Source organism: Rattus norvegicus, chromosome X (genome assembly GCF_021556685.1).
Source record: "Rattus norvegicus strain SHRSP/BbbUtx chromosome X, alternate assembly SHRSP_T2T, whole genome shotgun sequence".
Taxonomy (NCBI): Eukaryota; Metazoa; Chordata; class Mammalia; order Rodentia; family Muridae; genus Rattus; species Rattus norvegicus.
Genome location: NC_141554.1, coordinates 124,721,486 through 124,745,628, shown reverse-complemented (window position 1 = coordinate 124,745,628; position 24,143 = coordinate 124,721,486). Strand labels below are relative to the sequence as shown.

Here is a 24,143-nt window from a genome sequence, read left to right as displayed (position 1 = left end):
CCAGCATAGGTAGGTAGGTAGGTAGGTAGCTAGGTAGATAGATAGATAGATAGATAGATAGATAGATAGATAGATAGATAGATAAAGACAAGTGAGCAAAGACCAACAAAAAACTAAAGTTGCTCAGAAAACGTCTTTAACATTGTTCTAAGAACTTTCTACATATTAATCCCTTCAACATGTTTTCCCTGAGGTAGATTCTATTTATTCTTGTATTCCAGATGGAGAAAGTGAGGCACAAAAAGCAGCTAGGTAACAGTTGACTATCAAGTGAAACACCGTAGCAGTTGAAAAGCCTGTGAACAGTCCTGAACAGGAAGTCTAGGAGTGGTGTGTTCGGCTCTGAGAGAGAACGAGTAATAAGGAAGTCCCCAGCTTAGGTCTGCCACTCCCCTGGTAGACTGCGCTGGCTGGAAACCACTTCATCTTCAACTCCACAGCAGGAATGGATCCAGGGTTTACAGAAATGTTAGCTTATAGCATTTGGGAGCCTGTTTTTAAAAGCTTATGCAAAGTTTCCCGAACCATCGGAACAAATGAATGCATCGAGGGTCCCTTTCTAAGTCTTGGGAGGGCCTCTGCAAGGGATGCCTGTGAGGAGGATGCAGCCTTAGCATCATCTCCGCCTGTGTGGCTAACATGTCTCCCTTTTCTGCAGCCAGCCATTGGCGCTCACTCAGACAGAAGAGTTCTCTTTTCACTCCCGAACATGGGGGCCCTTGGAAATTGACCTCTCAAGAGCTATTTTGAAGAGACTTTGCTTTGGGTATGTCCATTCTGGGAGTAAAAACAGGCGGTGAAATGCTTTTTTAATGCGACCAGGTTTTAAATCTCACAGCACTAAATGTATTCCCTGCGTAGGCAAAGACTCCTCCTCCCCTACCCCAGGATGGATGATCAAGACCTGCTTCCATTGCCTGCTCTGTTGACAGTCATGGGGAAAACTACAGATTAATAGGCTCTTTTAATTCAACTCAGTCTTGCGTCCGAAAGGGTCCAGTGAAAGCAACCACCCAATCTGTCACTTGAACAGTGTTTATATTTGTTGCTGGGATACTGAAGGCTCTTTTGAGCACTTGGCTAAGAGGGGCACCATGCCTCTGACCTTGTTCACCTGCACACGCAGCAAATAATGGCCAAAATGTTAGGAAAGCGCCTCCAAACATTTGGAGTGTAATGCAAGGCATCTCCAAATTGCAGCATTCGGTATTTGTTGTTTAAATAAATCTCAACTTGAATACATAAGTGCACATTACACATAATAGGATGTTAATTATTTGGCGGTAAATCGGATCACCTCCGACCTACAACCCTGAGCTATAATTTCGTGCCTTTGCCTCTTGGTCCTGAAATTGATGTAAATCTTTACATTCGTAATTTTCCTTGCCAACACCAACCCACCCACAGTCTGTAAATGACTGCCCCGAGTCAGAAACGGTGCAGTTACAATTGTGTTAGGAATTTTCAAATGTGTTCTGGGAGGATTAAATCACCTAGTCCAAGTCCTTTCGTTGCGTCTGCATTTTCTGTAAAAATAAAATTGATGGAGCTGGGGGATGTTTACACTGGAAGGGACTTTAGAGTTTGTCCTGTTCCCAGATTCAAATCTTTTATGGATGACAAAGTAAGGCTCCAACGTTAGAAATGGTTTGGGGATTTGTCCCCTGGTTGTTCTGTGATCATGGCTAAAACCTCAAACAAGGAAAGTACTGGTTTGGGGTGTTAATAAAGGGCCACACTTGGTAAACCTTGCTTAGAGTCTAGAAGCTACCTCTTCCCTGCCCTCTTGCCTCCGACAACATCTGTGAGTCTTGGCTCTGGCTTAATGACACTCTCCTCAGGAAAAGAAAATCATGACATTTAAAAATTCAACTGGTGAGAATATGGTTCCGATAAATCAGCTACTGTTGGAACGATAAGCATCAATTTGAAGAGGGTAGATAGATCAGAAACTGCCAATAAGGAGGGAGCTAGGTACGGAAGAGGAAGATGCAAAGATATTTACTGTGCATTTTGTACATTTTCTTTATGACCTGGCTTTGATTACGATATACAGACATTATATTAAAAACTAAAAGGCAACTTACAAATGCCATACATACCCACAAATATCAAAGGAGAAATAGAATGCACTCTAGTAACATGGATGTTTGAAAAGCCATTGCCCGTTACATCAATACTTAGAAAATATTTTCTTTTCCTCTCAAAGTATCTGCAACAGCTAAGGAGACTGAATGGACTTCCCCGGGGAGTCTGGGGGAAGTGCCAGCAATGGTCCTTGTTTACAAGAACTCACTTTGCTATTTAGCTTTTAAAAAATACTTTCAAATTAATAAACCCATAGTCTAGCACATCTGCATCTCTTTTAGTACAAAAATAATGGCTTAAATGACTTACCCTCCACGACAGCTGCCCCTCTGGGAAAGCACCCCTTGTTTCTTTCCCCAGCGGTCTGGAGCACCCGCAGCACACTGCTTCCAGAGGCTGAGTGGAGAGGCCCTTTGGAATAGGAAGCGCGCTCTGCACAAGCTGACCTGTATTCTGGCTCTCTCACCTGGAATCAGGCTCCACAGATCCTGTTATGCATTGAATAGTAACAAAACAACAGCATAAATTAGAGTGTTGCTAAGATTGTGTACCATCAACGTTTGCATGAGCATAATGGACGTAATGAATTCTATAGCACTATCCTGCACAGCTTGGAGAGATTAAAATCACTTTGTCTTTAAATTAAATTTCAAAAATCATTGAACAACAAGAATAGCAAGAACAACAACAGAAACCCCCACCTCATCTGTGTCAGCCTCTGTGTCAGCCACCCAATGACAGGAGGTACCACTTCTTGCTTTCTGGTCATTAATGCCCAGTCCTACGTTTATTTTAATAGCTGGCAGCTCACTGAGTACACATCTATTGTAATAACCATAAAGGGGGCTTGGGTCCTCTTTTATTGTGTTTGAAACCCTAAGTGGAGAGCCTCTTGTTCCCTTTCAGGAATAAAATCTGTAACTGAAAAGCCTGGGCTGAAGTTTATTTTATATCAGTGCTACACAATATGGTATGTCTAGTTTCCTTTTGAGGTGGGCTTGAATTTATTCATAAATACTGCTGTACTTTGTTCGCTAGAAATGGATGCTGAATAGAAAAATAAAACTTCACATTTGGGGTGTTGATTAGATGCCATGTTTCAGACCTACTTGTCACCAGGCTTCTTTATCCTCATAACACCCCCCAAGAAATATGACTGGCATTGCTAGCTTGCCATTTTACCAGTGAAATGACTGAGACTCTTGTAGAATAACCGACTTGCCTAAGGTCATACAGCTTGACAATCCAGGCACTTCCGATCATAGAATTGTCAACTACCTCCTGATGATCACAGGGACCATTTAGGGAGTACTTATGTATTGTGTATGTTCTAGGGTATCTGGTTCCCATAAACAAATTTTGCCTTTGCAATGACCCTCTGAAACAAGTGTCATTATCCTTGTTGCATACATAAGAAAAATGGAAGCTTAGAGAAATTAAGAAACTTGCTGAACCCAGAGTCCGAATTTTAGCTGGGGTCTCTGTAATACCAGAACAGCATTGCTTTTAAAATACTTCCCTCCAGGGGCTGGAGAGAGGGCTCAGTGGTTAAGAACTCTGACTTCTCCTCTGGAGGTCCTGTGTTCAATCCCCAGGAACCACACAGTGGCTCACAACCATCTGTAATGGGATCCAATGCCCTCTTTCGCTGTGTTTGAAGACAGTGATAGTGTACTCATATATATATAAAATTAAAATACTTCTCTTCAGAAACATCTCAGATGATGCTCTTTATCTTTGCCTGAACAAAGAATGACTACCGAAGATGAGTGGATTGAGGCAAAGCAACCCCGAGTGCTAGTTTTACACAGGAGAGAATGCTGTTACCTTCTTGTCAATACAGAGCTCTGAACTAAGAAATCCTGTTACTCAAGTACTTGGCCAGTCAGTGCACAGCATCTCCCAGGCATTATTATTTTTTTTTTTGGTTCTTTTTTTCGGAGCTGGGGACCGAACCCAGGGCCTTGCGCTTCCTAGGCAAGCGCTCTACCACTGAGCTAAATCCCCAACCCCTCTGCCAGGCATTATTAATCAATCCTATTTGTCTATGAACAGCCTTAACACACTTCAGTAAGCAGGATGTGCTCACAAGCTGTGCTTGGGATCACCCATCTTACTTCCTATGCATACTGAGACTTGGCAGGATACTTTATTTTTCATATAAATCTCATGGTTCTAATAAAACCAACTGGATTTCTGAGCCCTAATGAAGAACTTCCAAATTTGCAATGCTCCCCTGTGAATCCCAAATAAAAGCTTATCCAATAGAAACAGGGGCATTCTCCACTGACAGGCTATGGTCAGGTGGCTGTCATCCAGCACTCTCCATAATCTTGACCAGCACTGCAATCTCAGCACTACAGAAAGGTGCCAGCCCTAATCCTCTGCTTTGACTGAGATTAAAAAAGGGCTTGAGCCAGGTGAAGATGAAAGATGGCAAGTGGATGAAAGCAGAACTATGTTATAAGTCATTATAATGACTTATATAATCATTATATATTAATATAACCATAGGAGTAGGGAAACTGGAACAGGATGCTTTCTGGGAGCTCATGCAGCCATGACAGGTTACAAGCAATGAACCAAAAATCTTCAGATACACTGATCCCAAATTTTATTTTGCTAATATATTGGGAATTGAGGGGTACATATCCAAGTTATTTCTTGCAAAATTGTGATGAAGTCCTTTCAGCCAGGCAACGGTGATACATACCTTCAGGCACTCAGCTCTCTGAATTCAAGACCAGCCTGGTCCAGAGTTCTAGGACAGCCAGGGTTGTTCCACAGAGAAACTTGCAAAGAGATACTGCTGTCCTCTATCCAAAGGCAGTGCGCTCCCCTCCCCCACCACATCCCCCACAAAGCAGATTCTTATATGGAAACAAACAACAAACAAAATTGGTTTTGGATATTTTTATTTCTTCAATTTTTTATTATCAGGAGTGACTGAAATAAAAAATATAATTGAGTCCCATCATTATTGTCATTATGGAAATGGCTTTAAGAGAAAACTGGTCAGATGAATATTATTGCTTCCCACTTTTCAACTGGTAAATAGTTGCCATTGATAAAACAGACAAGCCCAGAGAATCTGTCCAGAATGTTCAAGAATATGGTCTATTATACAACATGCCTGTTCTCGGGGAGAACACCTAGGACATAATTATGTGTACTTCTTGATTTCATCATACAAGACAAGCACAAAGGCACCACCCATGCCTCTGAGAACGTTGGACCATGCACCCTTGAAAAAGGCCTTGCCTCCTTCGTCTCGAGCGATCTTCCGCCAGCAGTCAAGCGTGCCTGTATACATGATATCAGCTGCAAAGAATAAAGACATGGAACTGATGACTAAAAGCCAGTGACCACCTCCACAATCCTAACACTAAAGAAAATAGAGCCCCACCTTTAAAAAGTAATTTCACGTACATGCTAAGAAAGCTCTACAGCCAATATGGACGCTATGCTGTCCTCATTCTTTCACAGCCCACAGCATTTTAATGACACCAGGGCCTTGAGTATGATGGGCTAGCACTTTACCACTGAGATGTTTCTCCAGCCCCAGACTGCAGTTATTAAAGGCAGCCACCCACTCATTTGTGGCCATAACTTGCCCTCCTCCTGTGACTTTTCATCTTATGCTCAAACAGAACCTACTTCCTTTGCGTCCAGACTGCATCATCATACGACGGCGAACCGTGTCAAAAGGATAAGAAGTTAGGCCAGCAACAGCAGTGACAGACTGTGCAATCATCCAGCTGATGAAGATGTGAGTATTCTTGGGATCCGGGAGCATTCCTAAAGAGATTTAAGAAAAAATTCAAAATGTAGTTTTGCTGACCTATTTTCTACACCCAACCAACATTTTATCTACCATGAGCTTCAGACTGGAAGAATTTGGCTTCCTTCAGCAATTAAAAACAAGATGAAAACGTTGAACTTCTGTTAGGTTGGAAGGATCTTGCTACACAGAGAAACCCTGCCTCAAAAACCATAACCAAAAGGAAACCACCCAACTAGCTTTAGAGCTTAGTTTGATGAGATGGTGAAAAAAAAAAATCAGGTTCGGTGGTTGATGTCCTCAATCCCAGCACCCAGGAGGCAGAGGCAGGTGAATGGCTGTGAATGGGAAGCCTGGTCTACATACTGAGTTCCAGGCCAGCCAGGGTTATATAGTGAGATCCTGTCTCAAGAGGGGGGGTGGGAGGAGAACTCAGGGCTTGGGGATATAGCTCAGCACTGGATTAGTATGCAGGAGGGCTTAGGCTGAGTTTTTAGAACTGCAAATAAATACCCCAAGCTCCCACCGCTCCTAAGCATATAGCAAACTTACCCTTTGCAGTGTCATAGATACCGAAGTAGGCAGCACGGTAGATGATAATGCCCTGCACTGACACATTAAAGCCTTGGTACAGGCCCTTAATCCCATCAGATTTGTAGATCTTAACCAGGCAGTCACCAAGGCCTTTGAATTCCCTTTCAGCTCCAGCTTTGCCCACATCAGCTGCTAGACGGGTACGGGCAAAATCAAGAGGGTACACAAAGCACAAGGATGTGGCCCCAGCAGCACCACCTGATGCCAGGTTCCCTGCAAAGTACCGCCAAAACTGGGTCCTCTTGTCCACACCACCCAAAAAGATCTGCTTGTATTTATCTTTGAAGGCAAAGTTGAGAGCCTGGGTGGGGAAGTATCTGATGACATTGGCCAGGTTGCCACGCCAGAAGGACAGGACTCCCTGTTCCTTGGGGATACGAACCACGCAGTCTATGATGCCCTTGTATTGCTTATCTGCCGTGATTTGCTTGCTGGCGTGCTGCACCTGATGGACAGGGAGAAGGCAATAGGGACAGTTATAACCAGAGAAGGGGAAAGGGAAGAACACACATAAAATCTTTAAGGTTGGTTCCCCTTTCTCCAGATCTAGCTTTCAGAATCACATGAGCCGGACAATTCTAACTGCTGACACTATTGGGGGGAGGGGGAGTGTTGAAGAATTGAGCGACTCCACCAGAAGTAGTAAGCCTCCACCTCTGTGAGTGGGGCACCCTCAAGTGTACCTATGACCTTTAGACCAGGAAGAAAGGTCATTCCTTCCAGGTCAGGTTCAGAGGCATTAGGGTGGGACCTGCATAGGACACAGTCACCTTGGTGACCACAGTCAACTTCTCCAGTCTCCTGAGCTGCTCCCTTTCCGCCCCACCCCCACTTCTGTCGGGAGGGGCGGTGGTGACGACGACTAAACTCTCGCCCGCGAGCGCCCCCTAGAGGCAGTGCGCGACGAGCGCGCGGCAGGAAGGCTGGCGAGGGGCTGCGCGGGGGCGGACGTAGCCGGCACATGTTCTTCCCGGCGTCCACTTCCGGCCTGCCGGCCGGCAAGCCTACACCGCGTTGTTCGCCGGCTGCGTGGCCGCGGAACCGGTCCGCGTGGCCTGCCCAAAGCTGTAATCTCCTTGCCGTGACCTTGAGGTTTTCGGTAAGGCCAGGTGTTCTGTTTTCCAGCGCCTGCTTTCAGGCCTATTGCCCTTCACTCTAAATCCTGGGTAGACAGAGTCTCTCGGGCTGCCCCATCCTAGTTCTCTGTGCTGTGAATGGCCCCAAGCTCCTAAGTTCTCTCTGGTCCCCACCACTTGCGACACTCAAACCCCAGGTCCTTAAAGGCGCCTTCCTCCGGGAAACCTTTCAGTCTGACACTGTGGCTGGGCCCGGTCTTCACCTTGCCCCAAATCTAAAGACTGAGCTCCACTTTCCCGCTAGGGTACCCCCTTTCTGTGCAGATCCTTTACTTCCTGCCTGGGCCCCTCGATCCCAAGACGTACCTGCAGCAGCAGCTTGACCCGCTCGATGGGTGCTACCGCCGTCTTGGAGATGGCCGCGGCCACTCCACCAGCCAAGAAGTCCTTGGCGAAGGACACAGCGGCATCTGTCATGTTGAAAGCAAAAAAGAAGAGGCAGGCGACTGCAGGACAGGACTGCGTTGACAACCGGCTTTGACTCCCGGACTCTGGGGCGGAGCAAAGCAAATGGCCGACTTATATAGTGGCAGCCAGGCGCTGAGCTGCCGGCGTAAGGGGCGGGCCGAGGCGGGCGCCCAGTACAGGCGCGCGGAATGGCAGAGCTGCTGAGTGGCTCGGGACACGCGGGAGGAGCCTGGGAGGTTGCCCTCCCAGCCTCGCTTGCCCTTGGCACCTGATCAGGCTAGAGTAAGGGGCGGCCGCAGGGAGTACCTACCTATAACTTGGGACCTGGACCCTGAGAAAGGTCAGGAATGGGGAAAAAGAGTGAAGAGAAGTAGTGTGCCCAAACGACAAGACAGAAAGAAGAAAAAAACCAACCCAGGCCTAGGGTGAAGACGCTTCAGACAGACAAAATCTCCCCACACTTCAGGAATCGAGATAAATACTAAAAAAATTCATTCAAACATACTTAAGGTCCGCACTCACCCATTTTTGCAAAGAAAGTTAATTGAAGAACCAGGACTGGTATTACAGTGAGGCACATGAATCAAGGTCATGCTAATACAGGATGGGATCTCTGTCTTGGTAAAGTTCTTAACATTAACAATCCAAGTCTTTTTTTTTTTTTTTTTTTTTTTTTGCATTGGCTTGAGTTTCAAAAGCGTCGCATTTATACATGAAGTTCATTTATCTTGGTTGCTGAGTTGTTCTGGGTCAAGTTCTGTGAACTTCACCCTAAGACCTGGCACTACTTTTGAGGCTTTGTCTTCAGGGCCAGAGAAAACTCAGGTACCAGCAGGGTGTGAGCCTGTCAGCATGCCCCAGACTGGTTTGCAAATAGCTTCCAAAGATCTCTTAGGGAATTGGCCTAGGAAAGTCCAAAGGACTGGACTCAAGGTGAGGAAATAATTTTAACTGGAAGCCAAATACAGAGCATCTAGAAGGATAAGAGCCTGTGAAAGGTTAAGATTGCAGTTGGCAGTCGACTCTTTAGACACCAAGTAAAATGCTCTTCCGTTGTTAGATGGCTGAACATCCACTGTAGTGGCAATGGACCTATTTTCCCTGAGCCCCTTAATCCTGAACTGAGTAAATATTTGTTACAAATAACCTTAAGATCAGGAGTCCTCCCTCATGTTCAGGATGGGAGCAGATAATGTGATCACAAAACTGCTTTTTATTTTTTTTTCCTTTTTCTTTTTTTTTTCGGAGCTGGGGACCGAACCCAGGGCCTTGCGCTTCCTAGGCAAGCGCTCTACCACTGAGCTAAATCCCCAACCCCTCACAAAACTGCTTTTTAAATAAGCAGTGTTTATGTTATAGAAATAAAGGCAACAGTTGAAAACAGTTGAAAATAAAGGCACCTGACCCTATGTCTCCAACTTTCAAAATTCCCAAAGGTAAAATGCCAGTGAGCCCGTCCACACATAGACAGTGGATGTTTGAGTTAGGGCTCCTTCTATTTCTGTGATAAAACACTGTGGCCCAAAACAACTTGAGGAGGAAGAGTTTATTTCATCTTATAGCTTGTAGTACACGCTGTAGGCGAGAGCTCAAATAGGGCAGAAACCTAGAGGCAGATGTTGCAGAAGCCTTGGAGGGGAGCTGCTTATTGGCTTTTTCCCCATGGCTTGCTCAGCCTGCTTTTCTGCAGCACCCATGCCCACCAGCCCAGGGGTGGCCCCACCCACAATGAGCCAGGCCTACTCATATGGCCATTCTGGTGGAAGCATTTTTTTCAACTGAGGTTTCCTTCTCAGATGATGCCAGCTTGTGTCAAGTTGACATAAAGGGGACTGCAGGACTGCATTTTTTAAAAAAAGTCAGTTGATTAGAGCTGTGTGGTTTATTTTGGGGTCCTCTATGCTATTCCATTGGTTTATGTGCCTGTTTTTGTGCCAATACCATGGGGTTTTTACATTTTTTATTTATTCATTGATTGATTGATTAATTAATTTTACAATGACTCTGCAGCTTGAAATCTGGCATTGTGATCCATGTGGTGTTTCTGTCAAGAACCAGCAAAAAAAATTCTAAAATTCATATGGGTGTCCACAAGATCCCAAGTGCCTAAAGCAATCCTGAGTTAAAAAAAAATCTACAATTTGTTTGTTGACTTTGTGTCCTGAAACTTTGTTGTAAGAATTTGTTTGTTGACTTTGTGTCCTGAAACTTTGTTGCGAGTCTTTTTCAGCTGTGAGAACTTTCTGTGGGAGTCTTCAGAGTCTTTTAAGAACTGGCATTATCATTGGTAAATAGGGATGAATTGACATTAGTGAATTTTATTTGAAGCATGTGGATTTTATATTTTTCCTTTCCCTCTCTCCCTTTTCTTTTCCTTTTCCCTTCCTTCCTTCTTTCTTCTTTCCTTTCTTTCTTTCTGAAACAGAGTCTCACCATGCAACTGCTGGCCTGGTGATTACCATGTAGAGCAACTCACGGAGATCAGCCTGCCCCTGCCTCCCAATTACTGGATTAAAGACAAGTACCACCACACCTGGGTGATGGACTTAAAAATTATTCATCCATCCATCCATCCATCCATCCATCCATCCATCCATCCATCCATGTGTATGTGTTCTTGTGTGTGTTTATGTGCAGCACATGCGTGCGGGTGTACAGGTGCCTACAGGGTTCATCAGAGGACATCAGATTTCCTGGAATTGAAGTTAGAGGCAGTGCGAGCCACCTGAAGTGGGTGGATGCTGGGAGCCAATCCTAGCCCCCTCTGCAGCAGTTCCAGGTCCCCTAACTACTAAATGGTCTCTGTAGCTCCAGTTTTTGCGTTTTATATAGTGCTGGGGCTTGTGCCTTGTAGATAGCAGGTAAACATTCTATTACGGAGCTACATCTCTAGAGGATTTTTAAAGATTTTATTTATTATTATGTGAGTACACTGTAGCTGTCTTCAGGCACAGCAGAAGAGGGCATCAGATCCCATTCCAGATGGTTGTGAGCCACCATGTGGTTGCTGGGATTTGAACTCAGGACCTCTGGAAGAGCAGTCAGTGCTCTTAACCACTGAGCCAGCTCTCCAGCCCCCATCTCTAGAAGTTTTAAAACTTTTTCCTTTTTCTTTTTTTCTTTTTTAGGAGCTGGGGACCGAACCCAGGGCCTTGTGCTTCCTAGGTAAGCGCTCTACCACTGAGCTAAATCCCCAGCTAAAACTTTTATTTATTTTCTTTTTGGTTATTGCAAATGACAGGATTTCACCATTTGGATACCCTAGCAACACTCCATTGTGCGTAAGTGCTACATTTTCTTTGTGCTACATTGTCTCAGGGCAATGGATATACAGGCTGTGTCTACTTAAGGGTTACTGTTGTAATGCCTGAAATTAATCTGTAAGCCTTACCAGCTCAAGGACCAGGTAACTTCCTGGAGTACTGGGAGTTGTAGTTCTTAGAAAATAACAAAGCCTCATGGGAAAGTATGGTAGCTTATGGGTTTTGTCTATATAAGTGCCTGCAACACGTGTCTCGGGGTCACTCAGCTGGGAAATTCCAGGGAGTGGTTCTGATCCAAGCCCACCTGTTGGTCAGTGTTTAGTATTTAATAAAACTTGTTTCCGATTTGGTTCCAAATGAAGGAATTGTTTTTTCCTCTGGTGAATCTCAGGATTAATATTATGAATAGTATTGAAATGAATATGGGAAAGATGTCTCTTCAACATGCCAAATTGCATTTCTTTTGAATATATACCTACTAGTGAGATTGCTAAATTATATAATGCATCTATCTTTTGAGGAATCTCCGAAGTTTCCCAGGGTGGAATTACTAATTTATATCCTTACCAATGACATGCAAGAATTCTTTTCTCCAGTGTGTTACCAGAGTGTGTTCTCTTTTGTCTTTCTGATAAGAGCAATTATTGTCTCACTTTGGTTTCAGTTTGCACTACCTTAATAATTAGTGGTGTGGAACACTTTTTTGTTTTCATGATTATTGACCAATTTACAATTCTTCTTTTAGGAAATGTCTGGTTAGGTTTATTGCTATAGCTTCTTGTATAGGAAAAACCAAGTATAGGTTTATTGCTCACTCTTTCCTTCCCTCCTCTTCCCTCCCCTTCCCTCCCTTCCCTCCCCTCCCCTCCCCTCCCCTTCTCTTTTCCCCTCTTCCCCTTCCCCTCCTCTCCCTCCCCTTCCCTTCCCCTTTCTCTCCTCTCCCTCCCCTCCCCCTTCCCTTCCCCTTTCCCCTTCCCTTCCCCTTTCCCCTTCCCTTCCCTTCCCCTTTCCCCTTCCCTTCCCTTCCCCTTTCCCCTTCCCTTCCCTTCCCTTCCCTTCCCTTCCCCCTTCCCTTCCCTTCCCTTCCCTTCCCTTCCCTTCCCTTCCCCTTCCCTTCCCTTCCCTTCCCCTTCCCCCTTCCCTTCCCTTCCCTTCCCCTTCCCCCTTCCCTTCCCTTCCCTTCCCTTCCCTTCCCTTCCCCCTTCCCTTCCCTTCCCTTCCCTTCCCTTCCCTTCCCTTCCCTTCCCTTCCCTTTCTTTTTCTTTCCTTTTTTAAAAACAGGGCTTCGGGGTTGGGGATTTAGCTCAGTGGTAGAGCGCTTGCCTAGGAAGCGCAAGGCCCTGGGTTCGATCCCCAGCTCCGAAAAAAAAAAACCAAAAAAACAAACAAACAAACAAACAAAAAAACAGGGCTTCACTGTGTTGCCCTAGCTCTCTAGAACTCACTCTGTAGATCAGACTCAGAGATCTAGCTGCCTCTCTCTCAAGTGCTGGGATTAAATGTGCCCACCAACACTGACTTGCTATTGCTTACTTTTTTTAGCAGCATGTTGACAATCTTTATTTTGCTAACACACACACACACACACACACACACACACACACACACACACACACACACACACACAGAAGCAATACAACAGTTTACATAGTCCATGGTCTCTAAACACTTAATCACCAACAGTCACTCTGAGAAAGTCCTGTGCTGAGTCTCATGGAGTCCATTTCTCTTCCTTGCTCCCCACAGCATCAGAAGTCTTGGCAAATGTTTTCCTTGTTCCCCCCACCGCCCGCCCTGTGCTGCTGCTTAATTTGATAGATTTCATTCTCCAGATGTACAATAGTCCACTCCATCTCCTAGTTCTTACTCACCAGCGACACCCAATTTGACTCCATTCTCTCTCAACTTAGCCCCAGCTGTAAGCCGCATGTTCTTGCGCTGCCGTTGTAAATCCTGAATATGTTTTCTTAACTTCTGAAACTCTTTCTGTGCATGTTCAATCATATGAACAAGATGTTCGTTCTCTACTTTCCAGGCATTACATCTATGCCGTGACATCAGCTCCAGATTCTCAATCTGACCTGCCTGATGCTCCAACTGGGCCATAGAATTGTTTACACAGTAATGTCATTTTTTTGACCCGAGGAAGGGACTGGCAGTTCATATTGTTTCATGCTGAGTAATTCAGTCGATTGTCGAGCAGCCAGTCTTTCAAATTCACTTCTCATTCTGTCTGTTTCAAAGGCAGAATAATCTGAGCCTATCAGGTTGCTCAGGTACTTCGTGGTAGGTACGCATCTGTGGTTCCTCCTCCAACAGGGCCGCAGTCGCTTCCCGCACGCCAGGCATCTCATATCCTTGGTCAAAGTAAGGTAGCGTATCCACCACCACCTCCCGGGCTACCAAGCTGGTGCCCGCCATTGCGTGGCACTCTGCTCCAAGAGTGCCTGTTGCTTATTTTGTAGTTGTGTTTTTGTTTCTGTTGAGATTAGGAGTTCCTTATATTACAGTGGATGTCAACCCACTCTTTTTTTTTTTTTTGGTTCTTTTTTTTTTTTTCGGAGCTGGGGACCGAACCCAGGGCCTTGCGCTTGGTAGGCAAGCGCTCTACCACTGAGCTAAATCCCCAACCCCGTCAACCCACTCTTAAATGTATCCTTTTTGCAAAACTGGGAATTTGGCTTAGGGCCTCATGCATGCTAGACAAATGCTATACTATACTCCTAGCCCCCTTATACTATTTTTGCAAAATTTTAAAAAAGAGTTATTTGTTTATGTGTGTGAGTATACTGTAGCTGTCTTCAGAACTACAGCATAGGGAATTGAACTGCTGCAACATTTTTTATAAATCTGGAAGTTAAAATTTTTCAAGGGGGCTGGAGAGGTGGCTCAGCAGTTAAGAGCACTGACTGCTCTTCCAGAGATCCTGAGTTCAATTCCCAGCAACCACATGGTGGCTCACAACCATCTGTAAAGAGATCCGATGCCCTCTTCTGCTGTGTCTGAAGACAGTGGTAATGTACTCATATAAATAAAGTAAATAAATGAAAAACTTTCAGAAGAAAAAAATCAGGAATAAGAAGAGGCCAGGAGAATAACGAATAATATTAATGATGATGATATGGATGATTTACATTTAGTCAGTTCATTAAAATCTCACCCTCCAGAGAGACATAGTGGGACTCTATATTAGTAGTTATTGTGTTTTGGGGAGCTCTGGAAAATACAAGTGTAATAAAGAAGCAGGAACTGAAGTTAAAGCACTGCCTATTAGTTCTGATGGAAAAAAAAGGAAGAAGCTCAAGCAGTACCTAGGGCCTTGGATATCTCTGTACGAACATCTAGAGTGGAGGTAATAAAATGAACGTAAAATGTTAATGCAAGCAGGAAAACCCCATATTGTACATATTGTTCAGACACTGTGGAATGAAAACTCCTGTCTGACATAGTAAAGGAAAGGGATGAGAGATACCACAGGGAAGTGAATGAGAACAATGATTTACCAAGACAGTATTGCCAGTAAGTTATTGACTGAAATGTGAAAAGCATTCACAAGAAGAAACTGGCCCTTGGGCACTCTGGAGGCTGAAGCAGTAGGACTGTAAGTCTGAAGCCAGCTGACACCGGGTCTCAAAAATAACTAAAGAAGGACAAGCAAGATGTTGCAGGGGTTGAAAAGAACAGATGCGGCCAAATTATCCTGACTTCTGCACATGAACCATGGCACAGATGTACCTGTGTTCACTTTCAGACACATTGTACTCTCGCTGTCCATTTCTCTGTCTCTGTCTCTGTCTCTCTGTCTCTCTCTCTCTATCTATCTCTCTATCTCATAAAACAAGTTTGCTTGTTTTGTTAATAGGCTCCTTACTATTGGATCAGGCTAGCCTTGAACTCAGAGAGATCCAACTGACTCTCTTTTTTTTTGAAAAATTATTTATTTTATGTATATGAATTCACTACCTGTCTTCAGACACATCAGAAGAGGGCATCAGGTCCCATTACAGATGGTTGGGAGACACCATATGGTTGCTAGGAATTGAACTCAGGAACTCTGGAAGCATGCACCACTGAATCTAGCTAAAACAAATCCTTCCTTCCTTCCTTCCTTCCTTCCTTCCTTCCTCCCTCCCTCCCTCCCTCCCTCCCCCCCCTCTCTCTCTCTTTCTTTCTTTCTTTCTTTGGGTTTCGCTGTGTAATATAGTCTTGGCTGTCCTGGAACTTGCTTTGTAGACCAGTCTGGTCTTGAACTCACAGAGATCTGCCTGCCTTTGCCTCCAGAGTGCTGGGATTGAAGGCACACATGGCCACACACAGCTAAAATAAATTCTTTTTTAAAAAATTAAAATAAATTATTAAAGAAAAATTACTAAGAATTTCATTCCTGGCGTGGTAGCATACCATGTAATCTCAGCATTCAGAAGTCAGAGGCAGGAAGATTGCAGTTTCAGGCTAGCCTTTGGTACATAGTAAATTTCAGGCCAATATGGGCTACACTGGAAGACCCTACACTCCCACCCCCAAAGAAAAACATCACAAAAATAGAACCAAAGAATAAAAGGGAGATAGGAAAATGTAGTTGTGAATATGGATAAGACACAGCTCAGCTAGATAAAAGATATACACAGTACTGCATATAGCTAGCTGTCAGAGGCGAGACATTATGACAACAGACATAAACCATCCATGCTGGATAGTTCATTCAGATAGCAACGCATCTGATAAGTTCTTTTCAGAATTTAATTGCAGTTCTGTATTCATTACATGCATATTGGCATGTGTGTGCCATGATGCGTATAGAGCTCAGAGGCCAACTTGCCAGAGTCTGTTCTCTCCACCAGGTAGGTCCCAGTGACTAAAGTCAGGTCATCCAGCTTGGCAGCAAACACCTTTACATGGTCCATGTTTTCTAAATTTCTGACCCTTTTCCTGATAATTAATAGTTCTCATACTAAGGAGAAACAATGAATGATGTTGCTAGGCTGGACTTAGTGCTGACAATGTGTAAAGATCTGGTTAGTAAGGTGTGAGTGGCAAGAATCTGGACAAATGTGACTGTGGTCTGGCTCTCAACAAACACTGAGCATGGTCACATGGGGTAAATTGTGTGCACACATGTGTGTCTGTGTCTGGGTTTAAGGTTGACTTCAGAGAAAAGATAATGTGATAGCCTAGTCAGATACCAAAAGAGAAAGAAAATTCATGAGGGAGAGTAGTCCAAAGAGAAAATTTAGATTTGTACAGAAGGACACCTACTCTTCCCAGGATGAAGACCAACACACCACAGACTTCTGGGAATTGAATACAAAAAGGCAAAGTTCAGAATAGGCTCAGGTTTATAAAATGGGAAGGACCACAATAAAGGGTTTTAACATTCTTTTTAGAGCAAGGCATTTAAGGATGTAGAGATAGGATTTAAAGGTAGCAAGAGGTCTTTGAGTACTGGATTGATTGATGCTCAGTGGTTACAAGCATGTAAGGGTTACAAGCTCTTTCTGTTCTTCCAGAAAACCCAGGTTTGATTCCTAACACCCACAGGATCACTCACAACCACCTGTAACTCCAGTCCCAGAGGATCCAGCACCGTCTTCTGGCCTCTTCAGGCACTAGTTTCATACATGGTGCACATACGTACATGTAGACAAGACATCCATACACATAAATACAGTTAAAAGGAAAGAGAAAGATAACTTGTCGAGTCTTGCTTGAGTTAGACTGATATGGTAGAGAACATAAGATCAGGGAAACTTGGAGTTCTACTTTGTCTTTGTTGGTCAGCCTGTAGTATCAGGTTCACTTCTGAGTACCACATTTAAGAGGACATTAAGAAACTAAGACAGGCTGGATGAGGTGGCTCACATCTTTAATCCCGGCACTCCAGAGGCAGAGGCAGACAGGTTTATAGAGCGAGTTCCAGGACAGCCAGGGCTGTGCAATGAAACCCTATCTCAGACATACATATACACATACACACACACACACACACACACACACACACACACACACATACACATACAGACACACAGACACACACACACACACACACACACACACAGAGAGAGAGAGAGAGAGAGAGAGAGAGAGAGAGAGAGAGAGAGAGAGAGAGAGACTAAAATATAGTCAAACAAGGACATCAGGAAGGTGAAAGCGAAGTGATGAAGTGATAATTATTATATCATATGAGAAATGTCTGAGTGGATTAGAGACATTTAATTGGAAAAGGGCTTCGGGTAAAGGAGAGGCAACATAATTTTCCTTATCATAATAGGACTGTTGGAGTATTCATGAAAGTAGACTTCAGCCCAACAGGAAATTATTTTTTTGGGTGGGGCCAAATGTGAGCAGATTATAATATGTGTAAAATGTCATAATGAAACCCATTATTTTATGTGGCTGGGGGATGTAGTTCAATTGGAAGGGTACTAATTTAGCATGCACAAAACCCTGGGTTCAGACTCCAGCCCTGCATGAACTGGATGTGATGATGCATGCCTATAATCCCAGCATTTAAGACGTGCAGACAGAAGGGTCACATATTCAGTGGTATCCTAGGCTACATAGTGAGTTTGAGGGAAACAAAGAAAATAAAAAAGGAGAAGAAACCAATTATCTTTGTAGAGTAAAAACATAAAATGAACTACAGAAAGATACTGTTTTTTAAATTATGAATGGTTTCAAGGTAATGTGGGTTGTATTATGGGGTGAATTAATTATTATTGGAAATGCTAACTATTCAGAAAGAATAGTCACATACTTAGCAGGGACTCTGGAGAAGAGGTCAAACAAAACCTGGTACACAGTAAGCATTCAGTGCAGGTCTGATTTCTTCAATATTAAGAAAAATGCAGGTTGACTGACAAGATTGATTGACAGATTGATTGACTGATAGGTTGCTGAGGATGGATCCCAAGTCTTCCTTGGGCATAGTAGGCAAGCACTGCATCACAGTTATATCCTCAGACCCCCAAATTTGAATTTTAGTAAACAATATATTCTAACTTTGCTTACCAAGGTGGTAATCCATTTAACCCACTTGGCAGTAAAGTATGAGACTACAGAAGTAGGATGTGAATTTCTAGTAAGCACCCAGAAGAAGCACTGTTCATTTTCAGGCCTGGCTCACAGTCCCCATTGAAGCTATTGTCACAGTTGTGTTTGCAGTATAATTATTGAGAAGGAATCTTCTTCTGCCTACTTGGTTGGTATATTGCCTTCTAGACTATTCTTACTTCTTACCAGTTTGTGTGTGTGTTTGTTTATTATTATTATTATTATTATTATTATTATTACTATTATTTTGAAACAGGATTTCACATAGCCTATGATGACCTTAAACTAACTATGAGCCGAGGTTGGCTTTGAACTCCTGATCTCCTGTTTCCATCTCTCCAGCACTGGGATTACAGGCTTCTGCCACTCTGCCTTACCTCTCATATAGTTTTTATTATATTACATATGTTTCTCCAAAACCTACAGACCTCCCTTTGCTTACTGGATCAAGCCTAAACTCAGGTTAGCATTGGAAGCCCTTGCTTTCGTTTTCTCTTTGTACGCCATTGCATGGAAGGATTTGATTTCTGGAAGGTTAAAAAAGTATTTGATGGATTTCAGCCATGGATGACTGCTCCAGATAAAGCAAATCAAGCAAAACAAACAATATTTACTGCAGTGCTGTTGATATACAACACAACTGTACAGTCTTTTCTTGTTTGAGGGTGCAAGCCTAAGGCATTATGCAGTTATATATGAAAGGCAAGCATTGACCTACATCTTCCCAGTCTTTGCTTTTTTTTTTTTCACAAATGTTGCAGGTCTCATTGTAACCACTGTAATTTAATCTGCTGTAATGGAAGCATGACCTGTATCTCAATTTAGCCACATTGACCAGTTCTGGACATTGACCAACAACAATGCCCATTCTTATGTACAATGAGTCTTCCAATCTTCGTTATTGATGCAGGCTCTTACAAGGTAGCTGAGGCTTGCCTCCCACTCCTGACTCTCCTGCCTCAGCTTCCCAAGTACTGGGATTATAGGCTTGTGCCATTACCCCCATTAAAATGTACATATTTGGGTTGGGGATTTAGCTCAGTGGTAGAGCGCTTGCCTAGCAAGTGTAAGGCCCTGGGTTCGGTCCTCAGCTCCGGAAAAAATGTACATATTTGAAGGGCACAATTTGACAATGTTTACATATGCGTACACTAACAAAACTGTGGCAGTTAGTTACATAGTGAAGGGATCTATACCAAAATTACCACATGTCCCTTTGTAACCCCTCCATCCAAGCAAACAGCTTTCAAAGATTTATTTATTTATTTATTTATTTATTTATTTATTTATTTATTTATTTATTTATTTATTATGTATAAGTACACTGTAGCTGTCTTCAGACACACCAGAAGAGAACATCAGATCCCATTACAGATGGTTGTGAGCCACCGTGTGGTTGCTGGGAATTGAACTCAGGACTCCTGGAAGAGCAGTCAGTGCTCTTAACTGCTGAGGCATCTCTCTAGCCACAAACAGCTTTCAGCATACTGTCACTTTAGATTAATTTACATGTCCTAGGCTTTTGAATAAAAGGAACCATGCAGTATATGTGCTTTCCTTTGTCCTGACTTCTTTTTTTTTAAATACTTATTTCTTTTTTTTTTAATTTTTTTCAAAGATTTCTTTTTTTTTTTTTTTTTTTTTTTGGTTCTTTTTTTCGGAGCTGGGGACCGAACCCAGGGCCTTGCGCTTCCTAGGTAAGCGCTCTACCACTGAGCTAAATCCTCAGCCCCGATTTCTTTATTTATATAAGTACACTGTAGCTGTCTTCAGGCACAGCAGAAAAGGGCATCAGATCCCATTCCAGATGGTTGTGAGCCACCATGTGGTTGCTGGGATTTGAACTCAGGACCTCTGGAAGAGCAGTCAGTGCTCTTAACCACTGAGCCAGCTCTCCAGCCCTTGTCCTGACTTCTTTTGGCATATTGTCAATTGATGAATATTTGAGCCATTTCTGTTCTTTGCTTATTTTATGTGAGCATACCCAACCAGCCTCCCTTCCTCCCTTCCTCCCAGCCTCCCTCCCTCCCTCCCTCCCTCCCTTCCTCCCTCCCTCCCTCCCTTCCTCCCTCCCTTCCCGTGTGTCTCAAACCTGTTTTCTTTTCTTTTCCTTAGAGTTACTGCACCATTTATTGTATATCCCTAACAGAATGGCACAAGCATTTCATTTCTTCTATCTTTAGCTTCTGCCTCCTCAGTTGCATTTCTTGTTGTTTTTCTCACTCTAGAAGTTTCTTCCTTTTCCTTCTTTTAGTAGTCTTGTTCAATTCCTCTGTTTTAATTTTTTAATTAGAATGTCATGTATGTTTGAGTGTTTTGCCTGCATGTGTGTCTGTGCCCCACATGCATGTGTGGTGCCTGCAGAGGTCAGAAGGCATCAGATGCCTGGAATCTGAGTTATAGATGGTTGTGAGCTGGGAATGGAACCTGGGTCTCCTCAAATAACAGCTAGTGGTTTTAACCACTGAGTCCCATTTCCGTCCCCCATCTCTCTGTTTTAAATGCCATTTGCTTGTTGATGACAGTCGTGTTTATACCTTTCACTATTACTTTTCAGCAAACTTCTAATCTGACCCTCTTATTTTAAAATAAATACTATTAGGGTTCTGTTAGTTTCCTCTTGCTGCTGTAATGACTTACCACAAGCACCGTGGGTAAACAATAAAGATTTACTGTGCTACGATTCTGGAAGTCACACCTGTGAAGCAGAAGTCAATGCACTCATTTCTGGAGGCTCCAGGGGAAAACCCATTTTATAGCTCATTCAAGTTATAGAGTAACCATAGCTCCTTTTGGTTGTAGGACTGAAGTTCGTGTCTCCTTACTGGCTGTCGTCTGAGGGTCATTCTTAGATTCTTTTTTTTTAAAAGAATTATTTATTCATCTTACATGTATGAGTACACTGTAGGTGTCTTCAGACATAGGAGAAGAGGGCATCGGACCCCATTACAGATGGTTGTGAGCCACCATGTGGTTGCTGGGAATTGAACTCGGGACCTTTGGAGGAGAAGTCAGTGCTCTTAACCATTGAGCCATCGCTCCAGCCCCATTCTTAGAGTCCTGAAACCAACCATGTTCTTTAGTTCCTGGGCACCACTTGTTCAGAGTCAGTCCTTGTCATGTCTCTTCTGTCCTTGCATTTCTAGTTTACTCCCTATGCTCTGAGTCTCTTAGCAATTTTTGATGGCTCTTATGAATAGATTGTGTACACCCTGACAAACCAGAATACTCTCTCTATCTCAATGACTATAACTTTAATCACTTGTTCAAAATCTCCATCGTCTCAGAGAATGGTGCCTCATGTCTGTAATCGTAGTACCTGAGAAGCTGAGGCAGGTGGCTTGCTATGGGTTGTAATAGTAAGACTCTGTTTCGAAACTATCAATCCCCAATTAAATCAATTAAAATTAATGAAAAGGTCCTGGGCATTAGGATATGGATACTTTGGAGGTCATTATTTCATCTACTACAAATTGGGCAATTGTAGGGACAGTTTAGACTGTAGCCAACTATCAATTTTTTCACTTGGATTTATTCTGGGCATTTTGAATTTAATGTATTACCAATAGAACTTTTAGTTCTTTCTTGAGCAAATCTCTGACCCTCTCATTTTTCCCATATCTGCAAATGGCAACATAATTTGATTTGTTAAATTAAAGGCCAAAGCATTAGATACCAACCTCAATGTCCCCCTTTTACTTCCTGGATTCATTTGTTCAGTAAATCTTTCTAAGTCCAACTGCAAAACATATTTTAGTGTTATTTTTGTTTTTACAAATATTATATTTTGCATGTGGGTGTTCTGCCTGCATGGTGATTTGCTATAGTGATAGAAACCCTAAGACACTGCCCTTCTCAAGGGCTGGAGTATAATTTCTAGGACCCACACTAGTTGACTCACATGCATGCACATACATGCAGTGATGAAGGAGAGCAGAAGAGGTTGTTAGATTCCTTAGGGACAGAGTTACAATTTTGAACAGCATGTGGGTGCTGGGAATTGAACTTATATCCTCTGGAAGATCAGCCAGTGCTCTTAACCACTGAGAAATCTCTCTATCATCTATTTTTATTATATTTTAAAGTGTGTGTGTGGGAGGGATGTGAGTGTGTACAAGTGACTGCAGATGCTTTTGGAAGCTAGAAGTGTCAGATCCCTCTGGAGCTGGAGTTAGTAGCAGTTGTGAGTCAACTAGTGTGGGTTCTCGAAATTATACTCCAACCCTTGAGAATGGCAGTGTCTTAGGGTTTCTATTGTTGTGACAAATCACCACGACCAAAAAGCAAGTTGCAGAGGAAAGGGCTTATTTGGTTTATACTTCCATATCACTGTTTATTATTGAAGGAAATCAGGACAGGAACTCAAACAGAGCAGAATCCTTGAAGCAGGAGCTGATGCAGAGGCCATGGAGGGATGCTGCTTACTGGCTTGCTTCCCCTGGCTTGCTCAGACTGCTCTCTTATAGAACCCAGGACCACCAGCCCAGGGATGGCACTACCCACAACGGGCCTTGATCACTAATTGAGAAAATGTCTGACAGCTTGGTCTCATGGAGGCCTTTTCTTAACTGAGGTTCACACTTGCACTTGTTTTTTCCACTGCTGGAGATGTTCCTTCTGCCGCTCTCTGTGGTTGCCTCATTCTCATCATTTAGGCTTTATCTCCAATTATCTCAGACTCGCCTTCCCTGGCTCCCCAATGGATTGATTTTACCTTTCTCCCACATAATCCCTTAATTAATGCACTATTTTCCTTCCAATTACAATGTAAAACTGCCTTATTTTTTTTTTTTTTTTGGTTCTTTTTTTCGGAGCTGGGGACCGGAACCCAGGGCCTTGCGCTTCCTAGGTAAGCGCTCTACCACTGAGCTAAATCCCCAGCCCCTAAAACTGCCTTATTTTTAAATTTATATTTTGCTTTCTTTTTTTTTTTTCGGAGCTGGGGACCGAACTCAGGGCCTTGCGCTTGCTAGGCAAGCGCTCTACCACTGAGCTAAATCCCCAACCCTTTTTCTTTTTTTTTAAATTTATATTTTTTACTGCCTTATTTTTAAATAGTCGTCTATTGACATCTGTGCTCAAGAGGATGAGATCTCCATGACAGTGGTCAGTCACATTTGCCTTGCATATCACTGCACAGACAGCGCCTAGCAGTTGTTGGATAAATGCACAAAGCCAGTCTTCTCTCTGTTTCAAGCACTCTTTGCTTGTATCCATCGCTGAGATGCTGCCTATGTCCTTGCATTAGTTACTTTTCTGTTGCTGTGATAAACACCATGACCAAAGCAGTGTGTAGAAGAGAATTGTTTTGGCTTATCATTCCAAAGGGCGCAGGGCTGGGGGTACAATATCAGAGAAGGCATGGCAGCAAATCAGAAAGCTGAAAGATAACATCTTGAACCACATGCAGAAAGCAGAGTGGAAGTGGGATGAGCCTTCCACTCTGCCCCCAGTGACGCACATCCTCCAGTAAGGGTGCTCCTGACAGTTCTGTAATATCCAAAAAAAAAAAAAAAAAAAAAAAACACTAACAGCGGCCATCAAGTATTCAAGAATATGCATATAATAGGGGAGGGACATTTCTCATTCAAATTGCTACAGTCCTTCCTTCAAAACTCCATTCTTATTGCCCTGTACAAAGCTTAAGTCCAAGTGGATCAAGGACCTCCACATAAAACCAGATACACTCAAACTAATAGAAGAAAAACTGGAGGAGAGCCTTGAACACATGGGCACTGGGGAAATTTTCCTGAACAAAACACCAATGGCTTATGCTCTAAGATCAAGAATGGACAAATGGAATCTCATGAAACTGCAAAGCTT

General features: G+C 43.3%; 2 protein-coding genes, 1 non-coding gene and 1 pseudogene across 5 annotated transcripts in view; 1 reads left to right on the top strand and 3 right to left on the bottom strand.

The window, feature by feature from the left end:
* The window catches only part of LOC147998348 (uncharacterized), a 98,905-nt gene that overhangs the window by 49,031 nt on the left and 25,731 nt on the right, over positions 1 to 24,143 (top strand). Inside the window, exons 3-4 of one of the 3 annotated variants that reach the window (XM_087601181.1) lie at positions 659 to 766; positions 862 to 3,178. The exons of the other annotated variants lie outside the window; for them this stretch is intronic. Coding sequence (XP_087457307.1) covers positions 659 to 766; positions 862 to 955 — 202 coding nt within the window. The 3' untranslated portion in view covers positions 956 to 3,178. Of the gene's footprint in view, positions 1 to 658; positions 767 to 861; positions 3,179 to 24,143 lie in introns of those variants that run through there. 3 annotated transcript variants of the gene reach the window in all.
* Positions 4,995 to 8,062, bottom strand: Slc25a5 (solute carrier family 25 member 5). The gene is given in 4 exon segments (NM_057102.2): positions 4,995 to 5,409; positions 5,746 to 5,886; positions 6,422 to 6,908; positions 7,906 to 8,062. Coding segments are annotated over 4 exon segments (897 nt in total). The 5' UTR covers positions 8,017 to 8,062; the 3' UTR covers positions 4,995 to 5,251.
* On the bottom strand, positions 12,950 to 13,691 carry Bcas2-ps1 (BCAS2, pre-mRNA processing factor, pseudogene 1; annotated as a pseudogene).
* LOC120099459 (small nucleolar RNA SNORA1) lies at positions 19,071 to 19,207 on the bottom strand. Its single transcript, XR_015647185.1, has one exon. It is a non-coding gene; the product is annotated as a small nucleolar RNA SNORA1 (small nucleolar RNA).